Source organism: Panulirus ornatus, chromosome 7 (assembly GCF_036320965.1).
Source record: "Panulirus ornatus isolate Po-2019 chromosome 7, ASM3632096v1, whole genome shotgun sequence".
NCBI classification, from domain to species: domain Eukaryota; kingdom Metazoa; phylum Arthropoda; class Malacostraca; order Decapoda; family Palinuridae; genus Panulirus; species Panulirus ornatus.
Genome location: NC_092230.1, coordinates 31,183,988 through 31,210,439, shown reverse-complemented (window position 1 = coordinate 31,210,439; position 26,452 = coordinate 31,183,988). Strand labels below are relative to the sequence as shown.

General features: G+C 41.0%; 1 protein-coding gene across 2 annotated transcripts in view; it reads right to left on the bottom strand.

Moving 5' to 3' along the window:
- Positions 1–26,452, bottom strand: part of psidin (phagocyte signaling impaired) — a 477,751-nt gene that overhangs the window by 32,531 nt on the left and 418,768 nt on the right. For both annotated transcript variants that reach the window (XM_071663426.1, XM_071663425.1), the window contains 2 exons: positions 3,495–3,615; positions 803–926 (listed from right to left, as the gene is read on the bottom strand). In XM_071663426.1, coding sequence (XP_071519527.1) covers positions 803–926; positions 3,495–3,615 — 245 coding nt within the window. The remainder of the gene's footprint in view (positions 1–802; positions 927–3,494; positions 3,616–26,452) is intronic.

Here is a 26,452-nt window from a genome sequence, read left to right as displayed (position 1 = left end):
TCTCCATTTCCATTTACAACACGAAGCACCCCATGTATACCAATTATTCCCTCACCTGCCACATTACTCACCTTTGCATTCAAATCTCCCATCAGTATAACCCCGTCTTGTGCATCAAAACTGCTAACATACTCACTCAGCTGCTCCCAAAACACTTGCCTCTCCTGATCTTTCTTCTCATGCCCAGGTGCATAGGCACCAATAATCACCAATCTCTCTCCATCCCTTTTCAGTTTTACCCATATCAATCTAGAGTTTACTTTCTTACACTCTATCACATACTCCCACAACTCCTGATTCAGGAGTAAAGCTTCTCCTTCCCTTGCTCTTGTCCTCTCACCAACCCCTGACTTTACTCCCAAAACATTCCTAAACCACTCTTCCCTTTCACCCTTGAGGTTCATTCCACTCAGCCAAAACATTCAGGTTCCTTACCTCAAACATACTACCTATCTCTCCCTTTTTCTCAGCTTGGTTACATCCACACACATTTAGACACCCCAATCTGAGCCTTCGAGGAGGATGAGCACTCCCTGCATGACTCCTTCTTCTGTTTCTCCTTTTAGAAAATTAAAATACAAGGAGGGGAGTGTTTCTAGCCCCCTGCTCCTGTCCCCTTTAATCACCTTCTATGACACATGGAGAATGTGTGGGAAGTATTCTTTCTCCCCTATCCCCAAGGTTTCCTAATTTATGAAGTCTGGATTTCTAAAGATGTATGTACAGTAACCATTTTATGAACATAGCAAAGAACTTTCAAATAACAACATGGATTGTAAAACAAAAGAGATGTCCTACATACCAGCAGAATCATTAGAACACTTATGTACTTGATGCAACACCCGTGCATGTCTGACTAGGATAGGAATATAACTTCCTGAAGTATACAGATATATTCTGGACGGATCTGGGCCTTGAAGTGGAAGCTGAAAATATAAAATCATAATGATGTAAGCAAATAAAAATTCTAATCTCTTACATACAGCAAAAATAAATAGTACACTAAAAGTTGGATTATCATTAAACATACAACTGAAAAAAAAATGATACTATCAAGAACCGATTTGCCTGCAAGCTTATCAGTCTTACTTTTTGATATCTTGCTTTTAAACTTTACAAAATATATTAGCTCTAGTTTCTTTTTTTTTGTTTTTATAATGCTGATATGGTAAACAGCCCCATTAGATTTATATTAAAAAAGTGATCAAACTATCTATCCCTCTATCTACTATATCTACTTGCACTTCCATTTGCACAGGATAGATCAAAAGCATACAACCTCTCAGTTCATTCATACAGCCTCAATCTACAGCAAATACAATAAAGTGAACAAAGGCTTCCACACTTATATATGCATGCATACAACCTCTCAGTTCATTCATACATCCTCAATCTATGGCAAATACAATAAAGTGAACAAAGGCTTCCACACTTATGTATGCACGTCTTAATTTTCTATTTTCCCACACTATGATTATATGGATGGAACCATGGAAGCGGAAGTGGATCATAGGGTGGGGGAGGGGGCGAAAATTCTGGGAGCCTTGAAGAATGTGTGGAAGTCGAGAACATTATCTCGGAAAGCAAAAATGGGTATGTTTGAAGGAATAGTGGTTCCAACAATGTTGTATGGTTGCGAGGCGTGGGCTATGGATAGAGTTGTGCGCAGGAGGATGGTTGTGCTGGAAATGAGATGTTTGAGGACAATGTGTGGTGTGAGGTGGTTTGATCGAGTAAGTAACGTAAGGGTAAGAGAGATGTGTGGAAATAAAAAGAGCGTGGTTGAGAGAGCAGAAGAGGGTGTTTTGAAATGGTTTGGGCACATGGAGAGAATGAGTGAGGAAAGATTGACCAAGAGGATATATGTGTCGGAGGTGGAGGGAACGAGGAGAAGAGGGAGACCAAATTGGAGGTGGAAAGATGGAGTGAAAAAGATTTTGTGTGATCGGGGCCTGAACATGCAGGAGGGTGAAAGGAGGGCAAGGAATAGAGTGAATTGGAGCGATGTGGTATACCGGGGTTGACGTGCTGTCAGTGGATTGAATCAAGGCATGTGAAGCGTCTGGGGTAAACCATGGAAAGCTGTGTAGGTATGTATATTTGCGTGTGTGGACGTATGTATATACATGTGTATGGGGGTGGGTTGGGCCATTTCTTTCGTCTGTTTCCTTGCGCTGCCTCGCAAACACGGGAGACAGCGGCAAAAAAAAAAAAAATGATTATATGATATGTGAGTTTAATATCTTTCTAACTTTCACCCTCAATCACACTTACAAATCAATCCCTGTACCACTGAAAGCACAATCTCCTTAAAGAACTTCTCACTCCAAAGGATTTCACATTTCCATGCAACTGTACGTAACAAAGCCTGAGGCAGTTAGGACCTCTGCTAAGGGACTCTGGGTAACACTACAACACTTTCTTAGAAAACGGGACTAGGGTAATTATATATAAAAAAATAAACAATAACCTATTTGTACTGATTGGAAATTTCTCACGTCACTAACAGTAAATTCATACAGGTTACTGACAGTGCCTCTGTATCAGCCGAAAATTTTTCAACATGGATTGACTACAAACAAATGCCATATTGCTTCTTCATTTTCTGAATCCAGCCTTCAAAATATTCACACTTACATTCAAAGTTTAGTTCCTCATGGAAAAACTCTGCTGACTTAATTAACCTCTGCTCAAGTAAGGGAATACTAAAGTAGTGAACATTAAGTCAATATATCATGGCAGTATTAAGGTCACTACTTTTAACCTCTTTCTGCTTTATCAAATCATACCCTGTGGGAAGCCAAAATTGTGCAGTGCACAAAAACCCTTTCCTGAGGTTCCCCTGTCTAACTTCTGCAGAAATTCAACTCTCTCCTGAATAGACAGTAAATGATGTTTCTGTTTGGTTGCACCAACACAAAGACAACAAGTAGCTAGTCGTTCTTAAGGCTGAAATCTGGGCAGTATCTCAATCAACTAACAAAGAATGCTGAGAATCCCAACTTAAGTATTCAAAGACACTGAGCAACCAGTCTGAAAACTAATCATGCCAGTCCACCGGCAGTTTTCTGGTTTAAAGAATTAATATGAATAATTCCTAACAGTGCTGGTTCATGGGTGGAACCAGTTCCTGGAATACCAGAGGCTCAACCTGCACTATAAATCATCTGCCATATCCTCATGAATTCCAATTCTCAACACATTCCTCATCTAACCTCATCTTCTTTGATGAAAATCACATTTATGGTACACCTTCCAGAATGCAAATGATTATATTCATGTCACAAAAGATTACAGTATCATGTGTGCATTTAAAATACAAGGTTCTGCTTTTCTTAGTCATTAGATAAAATTCATAACTTAAGTATAACAGCTAATCTGAAAAAATAAAAATTTCTTTTTCATATAAGATTATACTGAGATACTGCAGGGATCAATACAGGATATTATATTCCAAAGTTACTTTAGAATAAAGCAAACAAGAAAAACATTACCTGAGGGGACTTGCAGGTTCTATATCTGTTGCAATCTTCGTATTCCTGTTCTAGTCGGGCAGTTAAGTCGGCCAAGAGAGTTGCATCTTCAGATGAACTTGCTTCACCATTCACACATTCACTGAGGTTTCAAAAGACTTTCAGTATTACAATATGCAGCAAAGTAAAAACTACAAAAATTTATTAATCAAAATACCAACAATAACTTTTTTCTTTTATTCTGATAGAAAGTCTAAGATCTAATCATATAAGCTCTCAAAGATGAAAGTTTCCCAAGTGTTGAGGCTTAGCTGACTATAAAATGAAGGAAAACACCCTGAGGAGAATATAATATAATGTAAATAGTGAATCTAATCAATATCTAAGAGATACGAGTTTGTCTTGCTACATGACATCAAAGATCCAGCATGAACTTGGCTAAGCCACCCAAATAAGAAATAGTGTTTCTGTTTATCTACATCCACTATGACTTCTGCACTTACTTTGGATGGTGCATGAATTTAGTCTAACCCTATCAATAATTCCATTTACTTTGTTATGTACACTTCTACTTACAAGAGGGGATTACTTGTTTTTAGAACCTTCATCTCAATCACTAACCCTTGACTTCTGTCTTATATCATAAAGTGAATAGAATATGACAATACTACAGTGCTTCTTCACTGTTAATTACTCCCAACATTCTGCTCTTGATTTATACAGTAAAACTAATATCTTCACTCACACTTCCACCCTCAAATGAAATACATATCTAGTGCACAAAACCAGAAATCATATCCTTGGAATCTTTACCTGAAATACACCACTAAAAGTTTCATGTTTTCCCCTCACCCTGTAAAGTTTAAGCTTTGCAATTGATTCATCTTTCCATCATAAACTCCTTACATTCCTGCAAATATCCTCCTCCATACAGTACTGTACATAATCTCTATGACTTAATTTTGCTGTTCCTTCATTTCACTTAAAACTCTTTCAAGGTTTTCAATGTCACCTCAAGATAAAACTAAAACTGATTCGATATCACTATATTGTGGGAATATCAAAATTCACATGCAGGACATCCAAGATGAGCTATTTCACTTTCTGTGTTTAAACATTTCTTTTCTTCATCTCTGCCAACACCAATCAATTTAATAATCTTAGGAATATCCATCAGTTATATATAGTTACTCTAATGCACTGTTTCCAGAGGCTCCTGTTTCATGTTCTTATCAACTAACTCTGACTGATGTGTCTACCTATTGTTCCTGCCTACTGTTCCAACCTACTACTTCTAACAAATGCTTTCGCCTAATGTTCCTACCTAATACTTCCACCTAATCTTTCTACCTAATGCTCCTGCCTAATGTTCCTACCTACCACTTCTATCTATTGCTCTGACCATTTTCCTAAAAGGCAGTGCCATCACATAGTGCACCCCACAGGCAAATCTGGAGTTACAAAAAATGAGTTGTGTGAGGTAAGTGTCAAGTGTTATGTGTGAGGAGAGACTGTATGTTTGTGAACAAAATGTCAACAGTACATGTGTGGGTGAGGCAAAAAGAAAAGACAGTTACCTGGGTTAAAGGAGTGCAACTTGAGAACCAATGAAGTGCTGGCTCACTATGCAGCTGTCATAAACCTTTCCAATACCCAAGTGGGTAGTACCAATAATACATACGGCATCAACCATTACAGGCTGATTAAAGACACCCATACAAAACTTCACCACTGTAGTAACAAAAATGTACTTTATATCTTTTCCAACTTGATTGTATTTTCTCGTAGATCTTTCTTAATTCAGAAGAAATGCTCACTGTAGATACTGTCAATCTCATTAAAAAAATCATAAACTTGCAAACATGCCTCTCATCTTTTCTGTCTCCCATGATGGGCAAAATTCACTAACCTATCCCTATAACTCTACTCCAATATTTCAGATATAATCTCTGTTATCATGTGGTGGTACTTCGAATTTAAGAATTCCCTCTAACGAGATGACATAACGGCTGATATGTACTCTGTGCATAACTATCCATATACAAATCTGCCAAGTCAGAAGTACTCTTTTTTATGCTCTGTACACAATACAAGTCCAGCATTGTTTTCAAAGGTGACATATACTCAATATATAACTTCTAATATGTACATAAGGCAAATGAGTAATATTCATGTTCTCCAGCCCTGCGTACACATTCTGTTCAAGATTCTTAATCACTCCAGGAACTCCCATCAAATGGTGGCCAATCTAAAAGAGTCTCCACTTACCCCGTCCTTACATGCCTCCCTTGCATGCACCATTCCATGTATTCTTCCACTTTTCTCTTCCTCCAGTATTCCTCTAACCTATTTGCCCATGTTGCAGGTGGTCTTCCAATCACACCAACTCCCTTAATTGTACTATCATACACTCTCCTTGTAAACTCCCAGTCTTGCATTCTTTCCATATGCCCATATCACCTCAAAGTATTATGTCATCCATTCTACCACTACACAATTCACTCCTTTTACATTCCCTGTTATACCACATCCCTCATACACCCTTTCATTTCTTTCTTCATTCTATCCAGTCACACCACATGCTTTTCTCAAATAGCTCATTTCCACAGCCTGGATTCTTGACCTCTGTGACTAATAACATGTCCATGTTTCAGCTGCATTGGTCAGGGTTGGGAGGACTATGCTGTCCCTTAATCCTCTCTTCACTTCCATACTTACACCTCTACCCTTCATTATTCTATTAAGGGACCTAATAACTCTTCTACCCTGTACTGCTCTCTCCATTATTTCTCCTTCCACATCACCACACTTACCAAAGATAGCTCCTAGATACTTAAATTTTCTCACTTCTTCCAGTCATCCCCCCCATCCACAGCACAATTCAGTAAGTTTTCTTCTTTCACTCTATATGGTTTTACAAAATCTATACTTTCACTCTGTTTCCTTTCAAACACCATTGCTTTACACTAACTTGCATCTACCATCAGTTGCTTATGCTTACAAACACCATATGACACATTTACAACCCTCTGCAACTCCTCTTCACTCTCAGCAAACAACACAGTATCATTTGCAAACAGGCTAGCCATTCGTCAACATCTCACCACCACACTCCATCTTTGCACCCCTTTTCCCTAGTTTCACTTTCATCCCTCTTATCACTTAATTCATATATATATATATATATATATATATATATATATATATATATATATATATATATATTTTTTTTTTTTTTGCTTTGTCGCTGTCTCCCGCGTTTGCGAGGTAGCGCAAGGAAACAGACGAAAGAAATGGCCCAACCCACCCCCATACACATGTATATACATACGTCCACACACACAAATATACATACCTACACAGCTTTCCATGGTTTACCCCAGACGCTTCACATGCCTTGATTCAATCCACTGACAGCACGTCAACCCCGGTATACCACATCGCTCCAATTCACTCTATTCCTTGCCCTCCTTTCACCCTCCTGCATGTTCAGGCCCTGATCACACAAAATCTTTTTCACTCCATCTTTCCACCTCCAATTTGGTCTCCCTCTTCTCCTCGTTCCCTCCACCTCCGACACATATATCCTCTTGGTCAATCTTTCCTCACTCATTCTCTCCATGTGACCAAACCATTTCAAAACACCCTCTTCTGCTCTCTCAACCACGCTCTTTTTATTTCCACACATCTCTCTTACCCTTACGTTACTTACTCGATCAAACCACCTCACACCACACATTGTCCTCAAACATCTCATTTCCAGCACATCCATCCTCCTGCGCACAACTCTATCCATAGTCCACGCCTCGCAACCATATAACATTGTTGGAACCACTATTCCTTCAAACATACCCATTTTTGCTTTCCGAGATAATGTTCTCGACTTCCACACATTCTTCAAGGCTCCCAGAATTTTCGCCCCCTCCCCCACCCTATGATCCACTTCCGCTTCCATGTTTCCATTCGCTGCCAGATCCACTCCCAGATATCTAAAACACTTCACTTCCTCCAGTTTTTCTCCATTCAAACTCACCTCCCAATTGACTTGACCCTCAACCCTACTGTACCTAATAACCTTGCTCTTATTCACATTTACTCTTAACTTTCTTCTTTCACACACTTTACCAAACTCAGTCACCACCTTCTGCAGTTTCTCACATGAATCAGCCACCAGCGCTGTATCATCAGCGAACAACAACTGACTCACTTAAGTCCCAAGCTCTCTCATCCCCAACAGACTTCATCCTTGCCCCTCTTTCCAAAACTCTTGCATTCACCTCCCTAACAACCCCATCCATAAACAAATTAAACAACCATGGAGACATCACACACCCCTGCCGCAAACCTACATTCACTGAGAACAAATCACTTTCTTCCTACACGTACACATGCCTTACATCCTCGATAAAAACTTTTCACTGCTTCTAACAACTTGCCTCCCACACCATATATTCTTAATACCTTCCACAGAGCATCTCTATCAACTCTATCATATGTCTTCTCCAGATCCATAAATGCTACATACAAATCCATTTGCTTTTCTAAGTATTTCTCACATACATTCTTCAAAGCAAACACCTGATCCACACATCCTCTACCACTTCTGAAACCACACTGCTCTTCCCCAATCTGATGCTCTGTACATGCCTTCACCCTCTCAATCAATACTCAATCAATATATATATATATCTTTTCTTTTCTTTCTTTTAAACTATTTGCCATTTCCCGCGTTAGCGAGGTAGCGTTAAGAACAGAGGACTGGGCCTTTTTTGGAATATCCTCACCTGGCCCCCTCTGTTCCTTCTTTTGGAAAATTAAAAAAAAAAAAAAAAAAAAAAAAAAGAGAGGGGAGGATTTCCAGCCTCCCCGCTCCCTCCCCTTTTAGTCGCCTTCTACGACACGCAGGGAATACGTGAGAAGTATTCTTAATCCCCTATCCCCTATATATATATATATATATATATATATATATATATATATATATATATATATATTTTTTTTTTTTTTGCTTTGTCGCTGTCTCCCGCGTTTGCGAGGTAGCGCAAGGAAACAAACGAAAGAAATGGCCCAACCCACCCCCATACACATGTATATACATACGTCCACACACGCAAATATACATACCTATACACCTTTCCATGGTTTACCCCAGACGCTTCACATGCCTTGATTCAATCCACTGACAGCACGTCAACCCCGGTATACCACATCGCTCCAATTCACTCTATTCCTTGCCCTCCTTTCACCCTCCTGCATGTTCAGGCCCCGATCACACAAAATCTTTTTCACTCCATCTTTCCACCTCCAATTTGGTCTCCCTCTTCTCCTCGTTCCCTCCACCTCCGACACATATATCCTCTTGGTCAATCTTTCCTCACTCATTCTCTCCATGTGCCCAAACCACTTCAAAACACCCTCTTCTGTTCTCTCAACCACACTCTTTTTATTTCCACACATCTCTCTTACCCTTACGTTACTCACTCTATCAAACCACCTCACACCACACATTGTCCTCAAACATCTCATTTCCAGCACATCCATCCTCCTGCGCACAACTCTATCCATAGCCCACGCCTCGCATCCATACAACATTGTTGGAACCACTATTCCTTCAAACATACCCATTTTTGCTTTCCGAGATAATGTTCTCGACTTCCACACATTATTCAAGGCCCCCAGAATTTTCGCCCCCTCCCCCACCCTATGATCCACTTCCGCTTCCATGGTTCCATCCGCTGCCAGATCCACTCCCAGATATCTAAAACACTTCACTTCCTCCAGTTTTTCTCCATTCAAACTCACCTCCCAATTGACTTGACCCTCAACCCTACTGTACCTAATAACCTTGCTCTTATTCACATTTACTCTTAACTTTCTTCTTCCACACACTTTACCAAACTCAGTCACCAGCTTCTGCAGTTTCTCACATGAATCAGCCACCAGCGCTGTATCATCAGCGAACAACAAATGACTCACTTCCCAAGCTCTCTCACCCCCAACAGACTTCATACTTGCCCCTCTTTCCAAAACTCTTGCATTTACCTCCCTAACAACCCCATCCATAAACAAATTAAACAACCATGGAGACATCACACACCCCTGCCGCAAACCTACATTCACTGAGAACCAATCACTTTCCTTTCTTCCTACCCGTACACATGCCTTACATCCTCGATAAAAACTTTTCACTGCTTCTAACAACTTTCCTCCCACACCATATATTCTTAATACCTTCCACAGAGCATCTCTATCAACTCTATCATATGCCTTCTCCAGATCCATAAATGCTACATACAAATCCATTTGCTTTTCTAAGTATTTCTCACATACATTCTTCAAAGCAAACACCTGATCCACACATCCTCTACCACTTCTGAAACCACACTGCTCTTCCCCAATCTGATGCTCTGTACATGCCTTCACCCTCTCAATAAATACCCTCCCATATAATTTACCAGGAATACTCAACAAACTTATACCTCTGTAATTTGAGCACTCACTCTTATCCCCTTTGCCTTTGTACAATGGCACTATGCACGCATTCCGCCAATCCTCAGGCACCTCACCATGAGTCATATATACATTAAATAACCTTACCAACCAGTCAACAATACAGTCCCCCCCTTTTTTAATAAATTCCACTGCAATACCATCCAAACCCGCTGCCTTGCCGGCTTTCATCTTCCGCAAAGCTTTTACTACCTCTTCTCTGTTTACCAAATCATTTTCCCTAACCCTCTCACTTTGCACACCACCTCGACCAAAACACCCTATATCTGCCACTCTATCATCAAACACATTCAACATACATTCAAAATACTCACTCCATCTGCTTTTCACATCACCACTACTTGTTATCACCTCCCCATTAGCCCTCTTCACTGAAGTTCCCATTTGCTCCCTTGTCTTACGCACTTTATTTACCTCTTTCTAAAACATCTTTTTATTCTCTCTAAAATTTAATGATACTCTCTCACCCCAACTCTCATTTACCCTCTTTTTCACCTCTGGCATCTTTCTCTTGACCTCCTGCCTCTTTCCCTTATACATCTAGTCATTTCCATTATTTCCCTGCAAAAATCGTCCAAATGCCTCTCTCTTCTCTTTCACTAATGATCTCACTTCTTCATCCCACCAATCACTACCCTTTCTAATCTGTCCACCTCCCATGCTTCTCATGCCACAAGCATCCTTTGCACAAGCCATCATTGCTTCCCTAAATACATCCCATTCCTCCCCCACTCCAGTCACGTCCTTTATTCTCACCTTTTTCCATTTTGTACTCAGTCCCTCCTAATACTTCCTCACACAAGTCTCCTTCCCAAGCTCACTTACTCTCACCACTCTCTTCACCCCAACATTCTCTTTTCTTTTCTGAAAACCTCTATAAATCTTCACCTTCACCTCCACAAGTTAATGATCAGACATCCCTCCAGTTGCACCTCTCAGCACATTAACATCCAGAAGTCTCTCTCGCGTATTCCAATAATGTATAATAGACGTATTCCAATAACGCTCTCTGGCCATCTCTCCTACTTACATACTTCTACTTATGTATCTCTCTCTTTTTAAACCAGGTATTCCCAATCACCAGTCCTTTTTCAGCACATAAATCTACAAGCTGTACACCATTTCCATTTACAACACTGAACACCCTATGTATACCAATTATTCCCTCAACTGCCACATTACTCACCTTTTCATTCAAATCACCCATCACTATAACCCAGTCTCTTGCATCAAAACTACTAACACACTCACTCACCTGCTCCCAAAACACTTGCCTCTCATATATATTTATTTATCCCTGGGGATAGGGGAGAAAGAATACTTCCCACGCATTCCTCATGTGTCGTAAAAGGTGACTAAAGGGGACGGGAGTGAGAGGCTAGAAACCCTCCCCTCCTTGTATTTTAACTTTCTAAAAGGGGAAACAGAAGAAGGAGTCACCCAGGGAGTGCTCATCCTCCTCGAAGGCTCAGATTGCGGTGTCTAAATGTGTGTGGATGTAACCAAGATGAGAAAAAAGGAGAGATAGGTAGTATGTTTGAGGAAAGGAACCTGGATGTTTTGGATCTGAGTGAAATGAAGCTCAAGGGTAAAGGGGAAGAGTAGTTTGGGTTATGTCTTGGGAGTAAAGTCACGGGTTAGTGAGAGGAGAAGAGCAAGGGAAGGAGTAGCTCATATAAATATATATATATATATATATATATATATATATATATATATATATATATATATATATATATACATATCATATATATATATATATATATATATATATATATATATATATATATATATATATATATATATACCAGGTTTGGATGGTATTGCAGTGGAATTTATTAAAAAAGGGGGTGACTGTATTGTTGACTGGTTGGTAAGGTTATTTAATGTATGTATGACTCATGGTGAGGTGCCTGAGGATTGGCGGAATGCGTGCATAGTGCCATTGTACAAAGGCAAAGGGGATAAGAGTGAGTGCTCAAATTACAGAGGTATAAGTTTGTTGAGTATTCCTGGTAAATTATATGGGAGGGTATTGATTGAGAGGGTGAAGGCATGTACAGAGCATCAGATTGGGGAAGAGCAGTGTGGTTTCAGAAGTGGTAGAGGATGTGTGGATCAGGTGTTTGCTTTGAAGAATGTATATGAGAAATACTTAGAAAAGCAAATGGATTTGTATGTAGCATTTATGGATCTGGAGAAGGCATATGATAGAGTTGATAGAGATGCTCTGTGGAAGGTATTAAGAATATATGGTGTGGGAGGCAAGTTGTTAGAAGCAGTGAAAAGTTTTTATCGAGGATGTAAGGCATGTGTACGGGTAGGAAGAGAGGAAAGTGATTGGTTCTCAGTGAATGTAGGTTTGCGGCAGGGGTGTGTGATGTCTCCATGGTTGTTTAATTTGTTTATGGATGGGGTTGTTAGGGAGGTAAATGCAAGAGTTTTGGAAAGAGGGGCAATATGAAGTCTGTTGGGGATGAGAGCTTGGGAAGTGAGTCAGTTGCTGTTCGCTGATGATACAGCGCTGGTGGCTGATTCATGTGAGAAACTGCAGAAGCTGGTGACTGAGTTTGGTAAAGTGTGTGGAAGAAGAAAGTTAAGAGTAAATGTGAATAAGAGCAAGGTTATTAGGTACAGTAGGGTTGAGGGTCAAGTCAATTGGGAGGTGAGTTTGAATGGAGAAAAACTGGAGGAAGTGAAGTGTTTTAGATATCTGGGAGTGGATCTGGCAGCGGATGGAACCATGGAAGCGGAAGTGGATCATAGGGTGGGGGAGGGGGCGAAAATTCTGGGGGCCTTGAAGAATGTGTGGAAGTCGAGAACATTATCTCGGAAAGCAAAAATGGGTATGTTTGAAGGAATAGTGGTTCCAACAATGTTGTATGGTTGCGAGGCGTGGGTTATGGATAGAGTTGTGCGCAGGAGGATGGATGTGCTGGAAATGAGATGTTTGAGGACAATGTGTGGTGTGAGGTGGTTTGATCGAGTGAGCAACGTAAGGGTAAGAGAGATGTGTGGAAATAAAAAGAGCGTGGTTGAGAGAGCAGAAGAGGGTGTTTTGAAGTGGTTTGGGCACATGGAGAGGATGAGTGAGGAAAGATTGACCAAGAGGATATATGTGTCGGAGGTGGAGGGAGCAAGGAGAAGAGGGAGACCAAATTGGAGGTGGAAAGATGGAGTGAAAAAGATTTTGTGTGATCGGGGCCTGAACATGCAGGAGGGTGAAAGGAGGGCAAGGAATAGAGTGAATTGGAGCAATGTGGTATACCGGGGTTGACGTGCTGTCAGTGGATTGAATCAAGGCATGTGAAGCGTCTGGGGTAAACCATGGAAAGCTGTGTAGGTATGTATATTTGCGTGTGTGGACGTATGTATATACATGTGTATGGGGGGGTTGGGCCATTTCTTTCGTCTGTTTCCTTGCGCTGCCTCGCAAACGCGGGAGACAGCGACAAAGTATAAAAAAAAAAAAAAAAAAAAATATATATATATATATATATATATATATATATATATATATATATATATATATATATTCTTCAAGGCCCCCAGAATTTTCGCCCCCTCCCCCACCCTATGATCCACTTCCGCTTCTATGGTTCCATCCGCTGCCAGATCCACTCCCAGATATCTAAAACACTTCACTTCCTCCAGTTTTTCTCCATTCAAACTCACCTCCCAATTGACTTGACCCTCAACCCTACTGTACCTAATAACCTTGCTCTTATTCACATTTACTCTTAACTTTCTTCTTCCACACACTTTACCAAACTCAGTCACCAGCTTCTGCAGTTTCTCACATGAATCAGCCACCAGCGCTGTATCATCAGCGAACAACAACTGACTCACTTCCCAAGCTCTCTCACCCCCAACAGACTTCATACTTGCCCCTCTTTCCAAAACTCTTGCATTTACCTCCCTAACAACCCCATCCATAAACAAATTAAACAACCATGGAGACATCACACACCCCTGCCGCAAACCTACATTCACTGAGAACCAATCACTTTCCTCTCTTCCTACACGTACACATGCCTTACATCCTCGATAAAAACTTTTCACTGCTTCTAACAACTTTCCTCCCACACCATATATTCTTAATACCTTCCACAGAGCATCTCTATCAACTCTATCATATGCCTTCTCCAGATCCATAAATGCTACATACAAATCCATTTGCTTTTCTAAGTATTTCTCACATACATTCTTCAAAGCAAACACCTGATCCACACATCCTCTACCACTTCTGAAACCACACTGCTCTTCCCCAATCTGATGCTCTGTACATGCCTTCACCCTCTCAATCAATACCCTCCCATATAATTTACCAGGAATACTCAACAAACTTATACCTCTGTAATTTGAGCACTCACTCTTATCCCCTTTGCCTTTGTACAATGGCACTATGCACGCATTCCGCCAATCCTCAGGCACCTCACCATGAGTCATACATACATTAAATAACCTTACCAACCAGTCAACCTTGAAGAATGTGTGGAAGTCGAGAACATTATCTCGGAAAGCAAAAATGGGTATGTTTGAAGGAATAGTGGTTCCAACAATGTTGTATGGTTGCGAGGCGTGGGCTATGGATAGAGTTGTGCGCAGGAGGATGGATGTGCTGGAAATGAGATGTTTGAGGACAATGTGTGGTGTGAGGTGGTTTGATCGAGTGAGTAACGTAAGGGTAAGAGAGATGTGTGGAAATAAAAAGAGCGTGGTTGAGAGAGCAGAAGAGGGTGTTTTGAAGTGGTTTGGGCACATGGAGAGAATGAGTGAGGAAAGATTGACCAAGAGGATATATGTGTCGGAGGTGGAGGGAACGAGGAGAAGAGGGAGACCAAATTGGAGGTGGAAAGATGGAGTGAAAAAGATTTTGTGTGATCGGGGCCTGAACATGCAGGAGGGTGAAAGGAGGGCAAGGAATAGAGTGAATTGGAGCGATGTGGTATACCAGGGTTGACGTGCTGTCAGTGGATTGAATCAAGGCGTGTGAAGCGTCTGGGGTAAACCATGGAAAGCTGTGTAGGTATGTATATTTGCGTGTGTGGACGTATGTATATACATGTGTATGGGGGGGGGTTGGGCCATTTCTTTCGTCTGTTTCCTTGCGCTACCTCGCAAACGCGGGAGACAGCGACAAAGTATTAAAAAAAAAAAAAAAAAAAAAATATATATATATATATATATATATATATATATATTTTTTGCTTTGTCGCTGTCTCCCGCGCTTGCGAGGTAGCGCAAGGAAACAGATGAAAGAAATGGCCCAACCCACCCCCATACACATGTATATACATACGTCCACACACGCAAATATACATACCTACACAGCTTTCCATGGTTTACCCCAGACGCTCCACATGCCCTGATTCAATCCACTGACAGCACGTCAACCCCGGTATACCACATCGATCCAATTCACTCTATTCCTTGCCCTCCTTTCACCCTCCTGCATGTTCAGGCCCCGATCACAGAAAATCTTTTTCACTCCATCTCTCAACCTAAAATTTGGTCTCCCACTTCTCCTCGTTCCCTCCACCTCCGACACATTTATCCTCTTGGTCAATCTTGCCTCACTCATTCTCTCCATGTGCCCAAACCATTTCAAAACACCCTCTTATGCTCTCTAAACCACGCTCTTTTTATTTCCACACATCTCTCTTGCCCTTACGTTACTTACTCGATCAAACCACCTCACACCACACATTGTCCTCAAACATCTCATTTCCAGCACATCCATCCTCCTGCGCACTCTATCCATAGCCCACGCCTCGCAACCATACAACATTGTTGGAACCACTATTCCTTCAAACATACCCATTTTTGCTTTCCGAGATAATGTTCTCGACTTCCAAACATTCTTCAAGGCTTCCAGGATTTTCGCCCCCTCCCCCACCCTATGATCACTTCCGCTTCTATGGTTCCATCCGCTGCCAGATCCACTCCCAGATATCTAAAACACGTCACTTCCTCCAGTTTTTCTCCATTCAAACTTACCTCCCAATTGACTTGACCCTCAACCCTACTGTACCTAATAACCTTGCTCTTATTCACATTTACTCTTAACTTTCTTCTTTCATACACTTTACCAAACTCAGTCACCAGCTTCTGCAGTTTCTCACATGAATCAGCCACCAGCGCTGTATCATCAGCGAAAAACAACTGACTCATTTCCCAAGCTCTCTCATCCACAACAGACTTCATACTTGCCCCTCTTTCCAAAACTCTTGCATTTACCTCCCTAACAACCCCATCCATAAACAAATTAAACAACCATGGAGACATCACACACCCCTGCCGCAAACCTACATTCACTGAGAACCAATCACTTTCCTCTCTTCCTACACGTACACATGCCTTACATCCTCTATAAAAACTTTTCACTGCTTCTAACAACTTGCCTCCCACACCATATATTCTTAATACTTTCCACAGAGCATCCCTATCAACTCTATCATATGCCTTCTCCAGATCCATAAATGCTACATACAAATCCATTTGCTTTTCTAAGTATTTCTCACATACATTCTTCAAAGCAAACACCTGATCCACACATCCTCTACCACTTCTGAAACCACACTGCTCTTCCCCAATCTGATGCTCTGGAAGAAGGTAAATAAAGTGCGTAAGACAAGGGAACAAATGGGAACTTCAGTGAAGGGCTATTGGGGAGGTGATAACAAGTAGTAGTGGTGTGAGAAGGAGATGGAGTGAGTATTTTGAAGGTTTGTTGGATGTGTTTGATGATAGAGTGGCAGATATAGGGTGTTTTGGTCGAGGTGGTGTGCAAAGTAAGAGGGTTAGGGAAAATGATTTGGTAAACAGAGAAGAGGTAGTAAAAGCTTTGTGGAAGATGAAAGCCGGCAAGGCAGCGGGTTTGGATGGATTGCAGTGGAATTTATTAAAAACAGGGGTGAATGTATTGTTGACTGGTTGGTAAGGTTATTCAATGTATGTATGATTCATGGTGAGGTGCCTGAGGATTGGAGGAATGCTTGCATAGTGCCAAGGTACAAAGGCAAAGGGGACAAAGGTGAGTGCTCAAATTACAGAGGTATAAGTTTGTTGAGTACTCCTGGTAAATTATATGGGAGGGTATTGATTGAGAGGGTGAAGGCATGTACAGAGCATCAGATTGGGGAAGAGCAGTGTGGTTTCAGAAGTGGTAGAGGATGTGTGGATCAGGTGTTAGCTTTGAAGAATGTATGTGAGAAATACTTAGAAAAGCAAATGGATTTGTACGTAGCATTTATGGATCTAGAGAAAGCATATGATAGAGTTGATAGAGATGCTCTGTGGAAGGTATTAAGAACATATGGTGTGGGAGGCAAGTTGCTAGAAGCAATGAAAAGTTTTTATCGAGGATGTAAGGCAAGTGAACGTGTAGGAAGAGAGGAAAGTGACTGGTTCTCAGTGAATGTAGGTTTGCGGCAGGGGTGTGTGAAGTCTCCATGGTTGTTTAATTTGTTTATGGATGGGGTTGTTAGGGAGGTGAATGCAAGAGTTTTGGAAAGAGGGGCAAGTATGCAGTCTGTTGTGGATGAGAGAGCTTGGGAAGTGAGTCAGTTGTTGTTCGCTGATGATACAGCGCTGGTGGCTGATTCATGTGAGAAACTGCAGAAGCTAGTGACTGAGTTTGGTAAAGTGTGTGAAAGAAGAAAGTTGAAAGTAAATGTGAATAAGAGCAAGGTTAATAGGTACAGTAGGGTTGAGGGTCAAGTCAATTGGGAGGTAAGTTTGAATGGAGAAAAACTGGAAGTGAAGTGTTTTAGATATCTGGGAGTGAATTTCACAGCGGATGGAACTATGGAAGCGGAAGTGAATCATAGGGTGGGGGAGGGGGCGAAAGTTCTGGGAGCCTTGAAGAATGTGTGGAAGTCGAGAACATTATCTCGGAAAGCAAAAATGGGTATGTTTGAAGGAATAGTGGTTCCAGCAATGTTGTATGGTTGCGAGGCGTGAGCTATGGATAGAGATGTGCGCAGGAGGGTGGATGTGCTGGAAATGAGATGTTTGAGGACAATATGTGGTGTGAGATGGTTTGATCAAGTAAGGAATAATAGGGTAAGAGAAATGTGTGGTAATAAAAAGAGTGTGGGTGAGAGAGCAGAAGAGGGTGTTTTGAAATGGTTTGGTCACATGGAGAGAATGAGTGAGGAAAGATTGACCAAGAGGATATATGTGTCAGAGGTGGATCGAACGAGGAGAAGTGGGAGACCAAATTTTAGGTGGAAAGATGGAGTGAAGAAGATTTTGAGTGATCGGGGCCTGAACATGCAGGAGGTTGAAAGGTATGCAAGGAATAGAGTGAATTGGAACGATTTGGTATACCGGGGTCGACGTGCTGTCAATGGATTGAACCAGGGCATGTGAAGCGTCTGGGGTAAACCATGGAAAGTTCTGTGGGGCCTGGTTGTGGAAAGGGAGCTGTGGTTTCGGTGCATTATTACAGGACAGCTAGAGACTGAGTGTAAACGAATGGGGCCTTTGTTGTCTTTTCCTTGCGCTACCTTGCACACATGAGGGGGGAGGGGCTTGTTATTTCATGTGTGGCGAGGTGGCAATGGGAATGGTTAAAGGCAGATAGTATGAATGATGTGCATGTGTATATATATGTCTGTGTGCGTATATATGTATACGTTGCGTGTGTGGACATGTATGTATATACATGTGTATGTGGGTGGGTTGGGCCATTCTTTCGTCTGTCTCCTTGCGCTACCTCGCTAACGCGGGAGACAGCGACAAAGCAAAATAAATAAAATGAATAAATATAATATACAAATTAAACAGGAGTTGTGGGAGTATGTGATAAGAGTACAAGAAAGTAAACTCTACATTGATATGGGTAAAACTGAAAGTGGATGGAAGGAGATGGGTGATTATTGGAGCCGATGCACCTGGGGCATGAGAAGAAAGATGGCAAGTGTTTTGGGAGCAGCTGAGTGAGTGTGTTAGGAGTTATAGTGATGGGTGATTTTAATGCAAAGGTGAGTAATGCGGCAGTTGAGGGAATAATTGGTGTACATGGGGTGTTTAGTGTTGTAAATGGAAATGGTGAAGAGCTTGTAGATTTATGTGCTGAAAAAGGACTGGTGATGGGGAATACCTGGTTTAAAAAGAGAAATATACATACGTATATGTAAGTAGGAGATATACATAAGTATATGTAAGTACGAGAGATGGCTAGAGCATTATTGGATTACATGTTAATTGATAGGCATGTGAAAGAGAGACTTTTGGATGTTAATGTGCTGAGAGGTGCAACTGGAGGGATGTCTGATCATTATCTTGAGGAGGCAAAGGTGAAGATTTGTAGAGGTTTTCAGTAAAGAAGAGAGAATGTTAGGGTGAAGAGAGCGGTGAGAGTAAGTGAGCTTGGTAAGGAGACTTGTGCAAGGAAGTGCTAGGAGAGACTGAGAGCAGAATGGAAAAAAGGTGAGAGCACACCCTCTTCTGCTTTGTCAACCACACTCTTTTTATTACCACACTTCTCTCTTATCCTTTCATTACTTACCCAATCAAACTATCCTTTCATTACTTATCCAATCAAACTATCTCACACCACATATTGTCTTCAAACATTTCATTTCTACCACAGCCACCCTCCTACGAACAGCCTCATGTATAGTCCATACTTCGCATCCATATGATATTGTTGGGGCTACCATTCCATCAAACATACCCATTTTCGCTCACCCAGATAATGTTCTCTTTCAACACTTTCTTCAGTGCTCCCATAACCTTTGGTCCCTCACCCACCCTATGACAAACTCCCACTGCCATGTCCACTCCAAGGTATCTAAAACACTTAACTTGTAATTTTTTCCATTCAAACTCACACCTAAACTAACCTGTCCCTCAATTCTGCTAAATCTAATAATTGTTTTTATTCACATTTACTCTTAACTTCCTCCTCATTTCACACACTCTTCCAAACTCAGAAACCAAATTTTGCAGTTTCTCACTCAAATCCACCACTAGTACTGTATCATCTGCAAACAAAAACTGACTCTTTTTCCAGATAATCTCATCCCCAAGTTTCTCACTCAAATCCACCACCAGTACTGTATCATCTGCAAATAACAACTGACTCCCTTTCCAGATAATCTCATCCCCAAAGACTGCATACTCGCCCCTCTCTCTAAGACTTTCATAATTACCTCCCTCATCACCACATCCAAAAACAAACTGAACATAGTGACATCACACAGCCCAGCTCCAAACCAACCTTCACTTGGTACCATTCACTCTCCTCTCTTCCGACACATACATATGCCTTACATCCTTGATAAAAACTTCTCGCTGCATCAAGCACATTTCCTTAAACACCATATATTCTTAAGACCTTTTACAAAGTATCTCTATCAACCCTATCATTAAAATTTCCAAATCCATAAGCACAACATAAAAATACATGTTTTTTTCTTAGTATTTCTCACACACATTCTTTAAAGCAAACACCAGATCCACGCATCTACCACTTCTGAAACCACACTGCTCTGTGCATGCTTTCACCCTCTTGATCAATACCCTCCCATACAACTTACCAAGAATAATCAACAAACTTATACCTCTGTAATTTGAACACTCAACCTTTATCCCCGTTGCCTTCATGCAATGGTACTATACATACATTCTGCCAATCCTAAGGCTCCTTACCATGATCCATACATACATTAAAATCCCTTACAAACCAATCAACAACATTCCTAATAAATTCAACTCCAATACCATGCACTCCAGCCACCATGCCACATTTCGTCTTACACAAGGTTTTCACAGCCTCTTTTCTCTTCATCAAACCAATCTCTATTTCTATTTTGCTTTGCATACCACCTAAACTCAAACACTTCATCTACCATTCTAGCATCAAACACATTTAACAGTCCTCCAAAATCATCACTCCATCTCCTCACTTACTATTACCTGCTATCACTTCCCCTTTTGTCCCCTTCACTGATGCTCCTATTTGTTCTCTTATTCTTCACACATTATTTACCTTCTTCCAACACATCTCATTTTCCCTAAAGTTTACCAATACTCACTCATCCCAGCTCTCATCTGCCCTCATTTTCAACCCCTGCAATTTCCTCTTGACCTCCTGCTGCTTTCTCTCATACATGTACACTCCTTCCCTGTATGTACTGCCTATATGCTTCTCTTTTCTCTCTAATCAGTAACTTTACTCCTTGACCCCACTGCTCACTATCCTTCCTCCTCCATTCCTCACTTATTCCCTTTTCTTCACACAAGTCTCTTTTCCAAGCTCACTTACTCTCATCACTTTCTTCTCACTGACTCTGTTTTCTGAAAGCCTCTGCAAATCTTCACCCTCACTGCCACAAGATAGTGATCAGACAATCAACCAGCTACTCCTCTCAGCACACTTAAATTTAAAAGTCTCTCTGTAAATGCCTATCAACTAGTATGAAATCATATAATACCCACTGAATATCTCTCCTACTCACATGTGTACACTTGTGTATGTCCCTCTTTAAACCTGGTACTCCCAATCACCAATCTTCATCCCCAACAATAATCATATTCTCTTCCCACAATTCCTATTCAAAGTTGATGTCTACACTTATTCCAACATTTAAAACCTATTGCATGCCTCATGTTACGTGCCTCAAGGTCTGTCTCCCAACTTCCATACTTTCCCTCTGTTTCACCTACTTCTCTCCTTATTCTACAAATTTTATACTTTTCTTCAATTATCTAAACTCCTGCCATGAGACTGTGGCATCCTCTCATCCACAAGCTGAGATCCTTTACTTACAGGGAATGATTAAATTCCTTCCATAGAGATGGTGGGGGAATGAAGCCCTAATGTTCTCCATTCTCAGTGATCTACGCACATTAGCTCCTACCCTACCTATATTCCTGACCACAGTGACCACTTTCCTAATATTCTGGATCTCTTCATCTTGAATCCTTCACACTGTGAGTACACAATTTTGCTCCCAATTGGTTCATCTGACTTCACATTCATAAATGTATCTATAAATGTATCTTAATGGCACTTCCCCTTCCAGCAGCCCTTTCTAAACATAAACATTGGTTCTTCAATAAAGTTAACAGGATACTTATTCATTATACTTAATTGCTGTTTCTGGTGTCAGCAAGGAAACAGACAAAAAATGGCCAAACCACTCAAATATGCATATATATATATACAAAAATGCCCATACACGCACATATACATATATACACATGTACATATTCATACTTGCTTGCCTTCATCCATTCCAGTCACTACCCCGCCACACAGGAAATAGCATTCCCCCTCCCCTTCAGTGAGGTACCACCTGGAAACAAAAAAAAGTCACATTTGGTCACACTCAGTCTTTAGCTGTCATGTGTAATGCACCAAAACCACAGTTCCCTATCCCTATCCAGGCCCTACAGACCTTTCCATGGTTTGCCCCAGACACTTCACATGCCCTGGTTCAGTCCACTGACAGCACGTTGACCCCGGTATACCACATCGTTCCAATTCACTCTATTCCTTGCACACCTTTCACCATCCTGTATGTTCAGACCCCGACCACTCAAAGTTTTCACTCCATCCTTCCACCTCCAATTTGGTCTCCCACTTCTTGTTCCCTCCACCTCCTGACACATAGATCCTCTTTGTCAATCTTTCCACATTCATTCTCTTCATATATCCAAGCCATTTCAACACACCCTCTTCTGCTCTCTCAACTACACTCTTTATATTTCCACACATCTCTCTTATCCTTTCATTACTTACTCGATCAAACCACCTCACACCACATATTGTCCTCAAACATTTCATTTCCAACACATCCACCCTCCTCTATACAATCCTATCTATAGCCCATGCCTCGCAACCATATAACATTGTTGGAACTAATATTCCTTCAAACATACCCATTTGCTTTCCGAGATAACCTTCTCTCCTTTCACACATTCTTCATCGCTCCCAGACCCCTCCCCTTGACTCACTTCCACTTCCATGGTTCGATCCACTGCTAAGTTCACTCCCAGATATCTAAAGCACTTCACTTCCTACAGTTTTCCTCCATTCAAACTTACCTCCCAATTAACTTCCTCACACCTACTGAACCTAAATAACCTTGTTCTTATTCATATTTACTCTCAACTTCCTCTTTTCACACACTTTACCAAACTCAGTCACCAACCTCTGCAGTTTCTCACCCAGATCAGCTACAAAAGCTGTATCAACAAACAACAACTGACTCACTTCCCAAGCCCTCTCATCCCCAACAAACTGCATACTTGCCCCTCTCTCCAAAACTCTTGCATTCACCTCCCTAACCATCCCATCCATAAACAAATTAAACAACAATGGTGACATCACATACCCCTGCTGCAAACCGACATTTACTGGATTTTTTCTTTTTTCTTTTGCTTTGTTGCTGTCTCCTGCGTCAGCGAGGTAGCGCAAGGAAACAGACGAAAGAATGGCCCAACCCACCCACATACACATGTATATACATACATGTCCACACATGCAAATATACATACCTATACATCTCAATGTACACATATATATACACCCACAGACATATACATATAGTTACTGGAATAACTTATAATTCTTTTCTGACTTCCTCGGGTAAATTACTGTCCCTTATGTGGTGAAGCTCTGTCTCCACAGAACACAAAGCAGAGGTTACTGTTGTGGGTATGGAAGCATTTTTCCCTTTTACTCCAAGACGACCTCTTCTTCCTACCCATGGCACAACTGTTCCTATTCTGAGGTCATCCAGGAAAGGGATCAGGCACATCAAGCTTGGACAAACTCTCCTTCTTCCAACTCCAATTCAGCATTTATCTTTGTGTGTAATCAGTAAAGTACATTATCCATGAAGCAAAGCATTCCATCATTCAAAATTATTGTGATAACATTTTGTCATTGTACACGGACAGGTCTTTAAGGTATTTAGCTGAGGCAACAAACAACTTCTTTCACTATACCTTTTCTTTACTTTTCCATTCTGACAGTACCACAGCTGTCTCTCCCAAAGACAAAGCAACTCTCTTTGGTTCCCACTTCTCCAACTTATGGGATTCATCTGTTCACTGAAAGACTTTGCCTCTAAACTTGCACCTGTGCTTGCTTGTCTGCTCTGTTTCAACTTTCCCTTCTTCTTGGAAGCATGTGTTGGTACATTCTATTCCTAGGAAAGGTGACCATTCTAACCCCTCTAACTACCATCTTGTTGCCTTGAATCCTTCCTCAACTCCCATATCCTCAGACATCTTGAATCTCTTAATCTTCTCTATGATCACTAGTATGGCTTCCATAAGGATAGATCCACTAGTGATATCCTTTCCTCTCTTACCAATGTCTGGTCATTATCCCTGAAAGATTCTGGGGAATCCAAAGTAGTTGCCTTTGAAATATCCAAAGCTTTTGACAAGGTGTAGCATCGGGGTCTCATCTCTAAGCTCCCCTCCTTTGGTTTCCCTCCCTCACATCTAGCTTCTTTTCTGGCCGATCTATCTCCATGGTTGTTGATGGATCAGCCTCTTCCCCTTTCTCCATCAAACAGTGATGTACCTCAAGATTCTACTATCTCCTACACTGTTTCTCCTTTTTATCAACAATTTCCTTTCTTCCATAAATAAGCAAAAGCACTCATACATTGAGGACTCAACACTGCATTCCTCCACATCCTTCAGTTCTACTCCTCTTACTTGATCTGCATCTGGTCTTGACACAACTTCCTCAATACACTCAGTCTTGGACAGAATATCTCAGCTGGGTAGACAAATTCTAGTTTAGTCTCATGCCGAAGAGATCCAATATCTACTCATTTCTCTACCAAAAATTCCTCACAGCTTTACTCTCTCCTTTGATGGTTCAGTAATTCTACCTCTTGACTTAATGCACATACTTGGTATCACTGGAAAAGTTAGTGACTGAGTATATAAGTGTGTATGAAAGGAGAAAGCTGGGAGTAAATGTGAATAAAAGCAAGGTTATTAGGTTCAGCAGGGTTAAGAGACAAGTTTGTTGGGATGTAAGTTTGAAGAGAATAATTTGAAGGAAGTGATGTGTTTTAGTTACCTGGAGGTGTACATCACAATGAATGGAACTGTGAAAGTGGAAAAAGAGTCACAGGGTGGGGAGGGGGCAAAGGTTCTAAAAGTGGTGAAGAATGTGTGGAAAGAAAGAATATCTCAGAGAGCAAAAATGGGTATGTTTGAAGGAATAGTAGTTCCAACAATATCACTTGGTTGTGAGGCATGGGCTATAGATGGAGTTGTGTGAAGGAGGATGGATGTGTTGGAAATGAAATGTTTGAGGACAATATATGGTGTGAGATAGTTTGATCACTTCAGTAATGAAAGGGTAAGAGAGATGTAAGGTAATAAAAATGAGTGTGGATGAGAGAGCAGAAGAGGGTGTGCTGAAAGAGTATGGACATGGGAAACTGTGATCAAGTATAATAATAAATAAAATATGAAACAAAACAAAATAGACACAAGCCTTATGGCTGCTACATAAAGCTGATGGTTATGACGCATTATCACAACACTGCCAAACATATGACTAGTGCTATTGATGCATGACTTAACTTATTACACTTGCTAGGGTCTCTATGAGGGACATGAAATGATTTCTGTAATAAGATAATTTGATAGCCCAGACTGTACACTCTTGATAAAAACTTCTCTGAACTTTTAGTACCTTCCCTCCACAATAAGACCATCCACAAGGCATCTTTATAAACCCTATCATATGCTTTCTCTTGCTGACTCCCTTTCACATACATTCCCACATCTTAGCTCCTACTCACCAGACCAATTTCTGATGTAACCCCTATGACATTCTCAAACCATTCTTCACCTTTCCCACTGAGCTTTGTTTCACTCAAAGCCAGAACATCCAGGTTCCTTACCTAAAATATACAACTATACTCCCCTTTCTTCTCATCTTGGTTACATCCACACATGGAAACATCCCAGCTTGAGCCTTCGACGAAGATAAGCACTCCTCACTTGGCTCCTTCTGTCCATATACTTTTATTTTGTTCAAGCCTCCTTGCATAAAACTCACTGTGACTGTGTTACATAGGTAGGTTCTAAATTGTGAGAAATGTCTATGAAGGTACCCTCCAACTGCCTCCAATACTGGGAGTTATGTGTGTTGTCACCTGTTTTAACGTGTGTGAGTGTGTAATCACCTACTTGCTTTACATCTGTGCAGCACTACCTCTTGAACATTCTCTACTGTCACAGAACTTCTCAAATTTATGTATGCCATCTGCATTATCCATATCCTTAGTCATCTTATTAGATTCATCCATCCATTCTAATACTCCTTTTCATCTTCTATGAAAAGTCTCTTACTTAATAAATGTTATGTCTTCTGGCTGCTCTAACCAGAGATGTGGATCTCTCAAAGAACTATTCATTGTCTACATCACTGAGCTGTTTCAGAAACATAAAGAGCAGTTGTGATCTGGTTA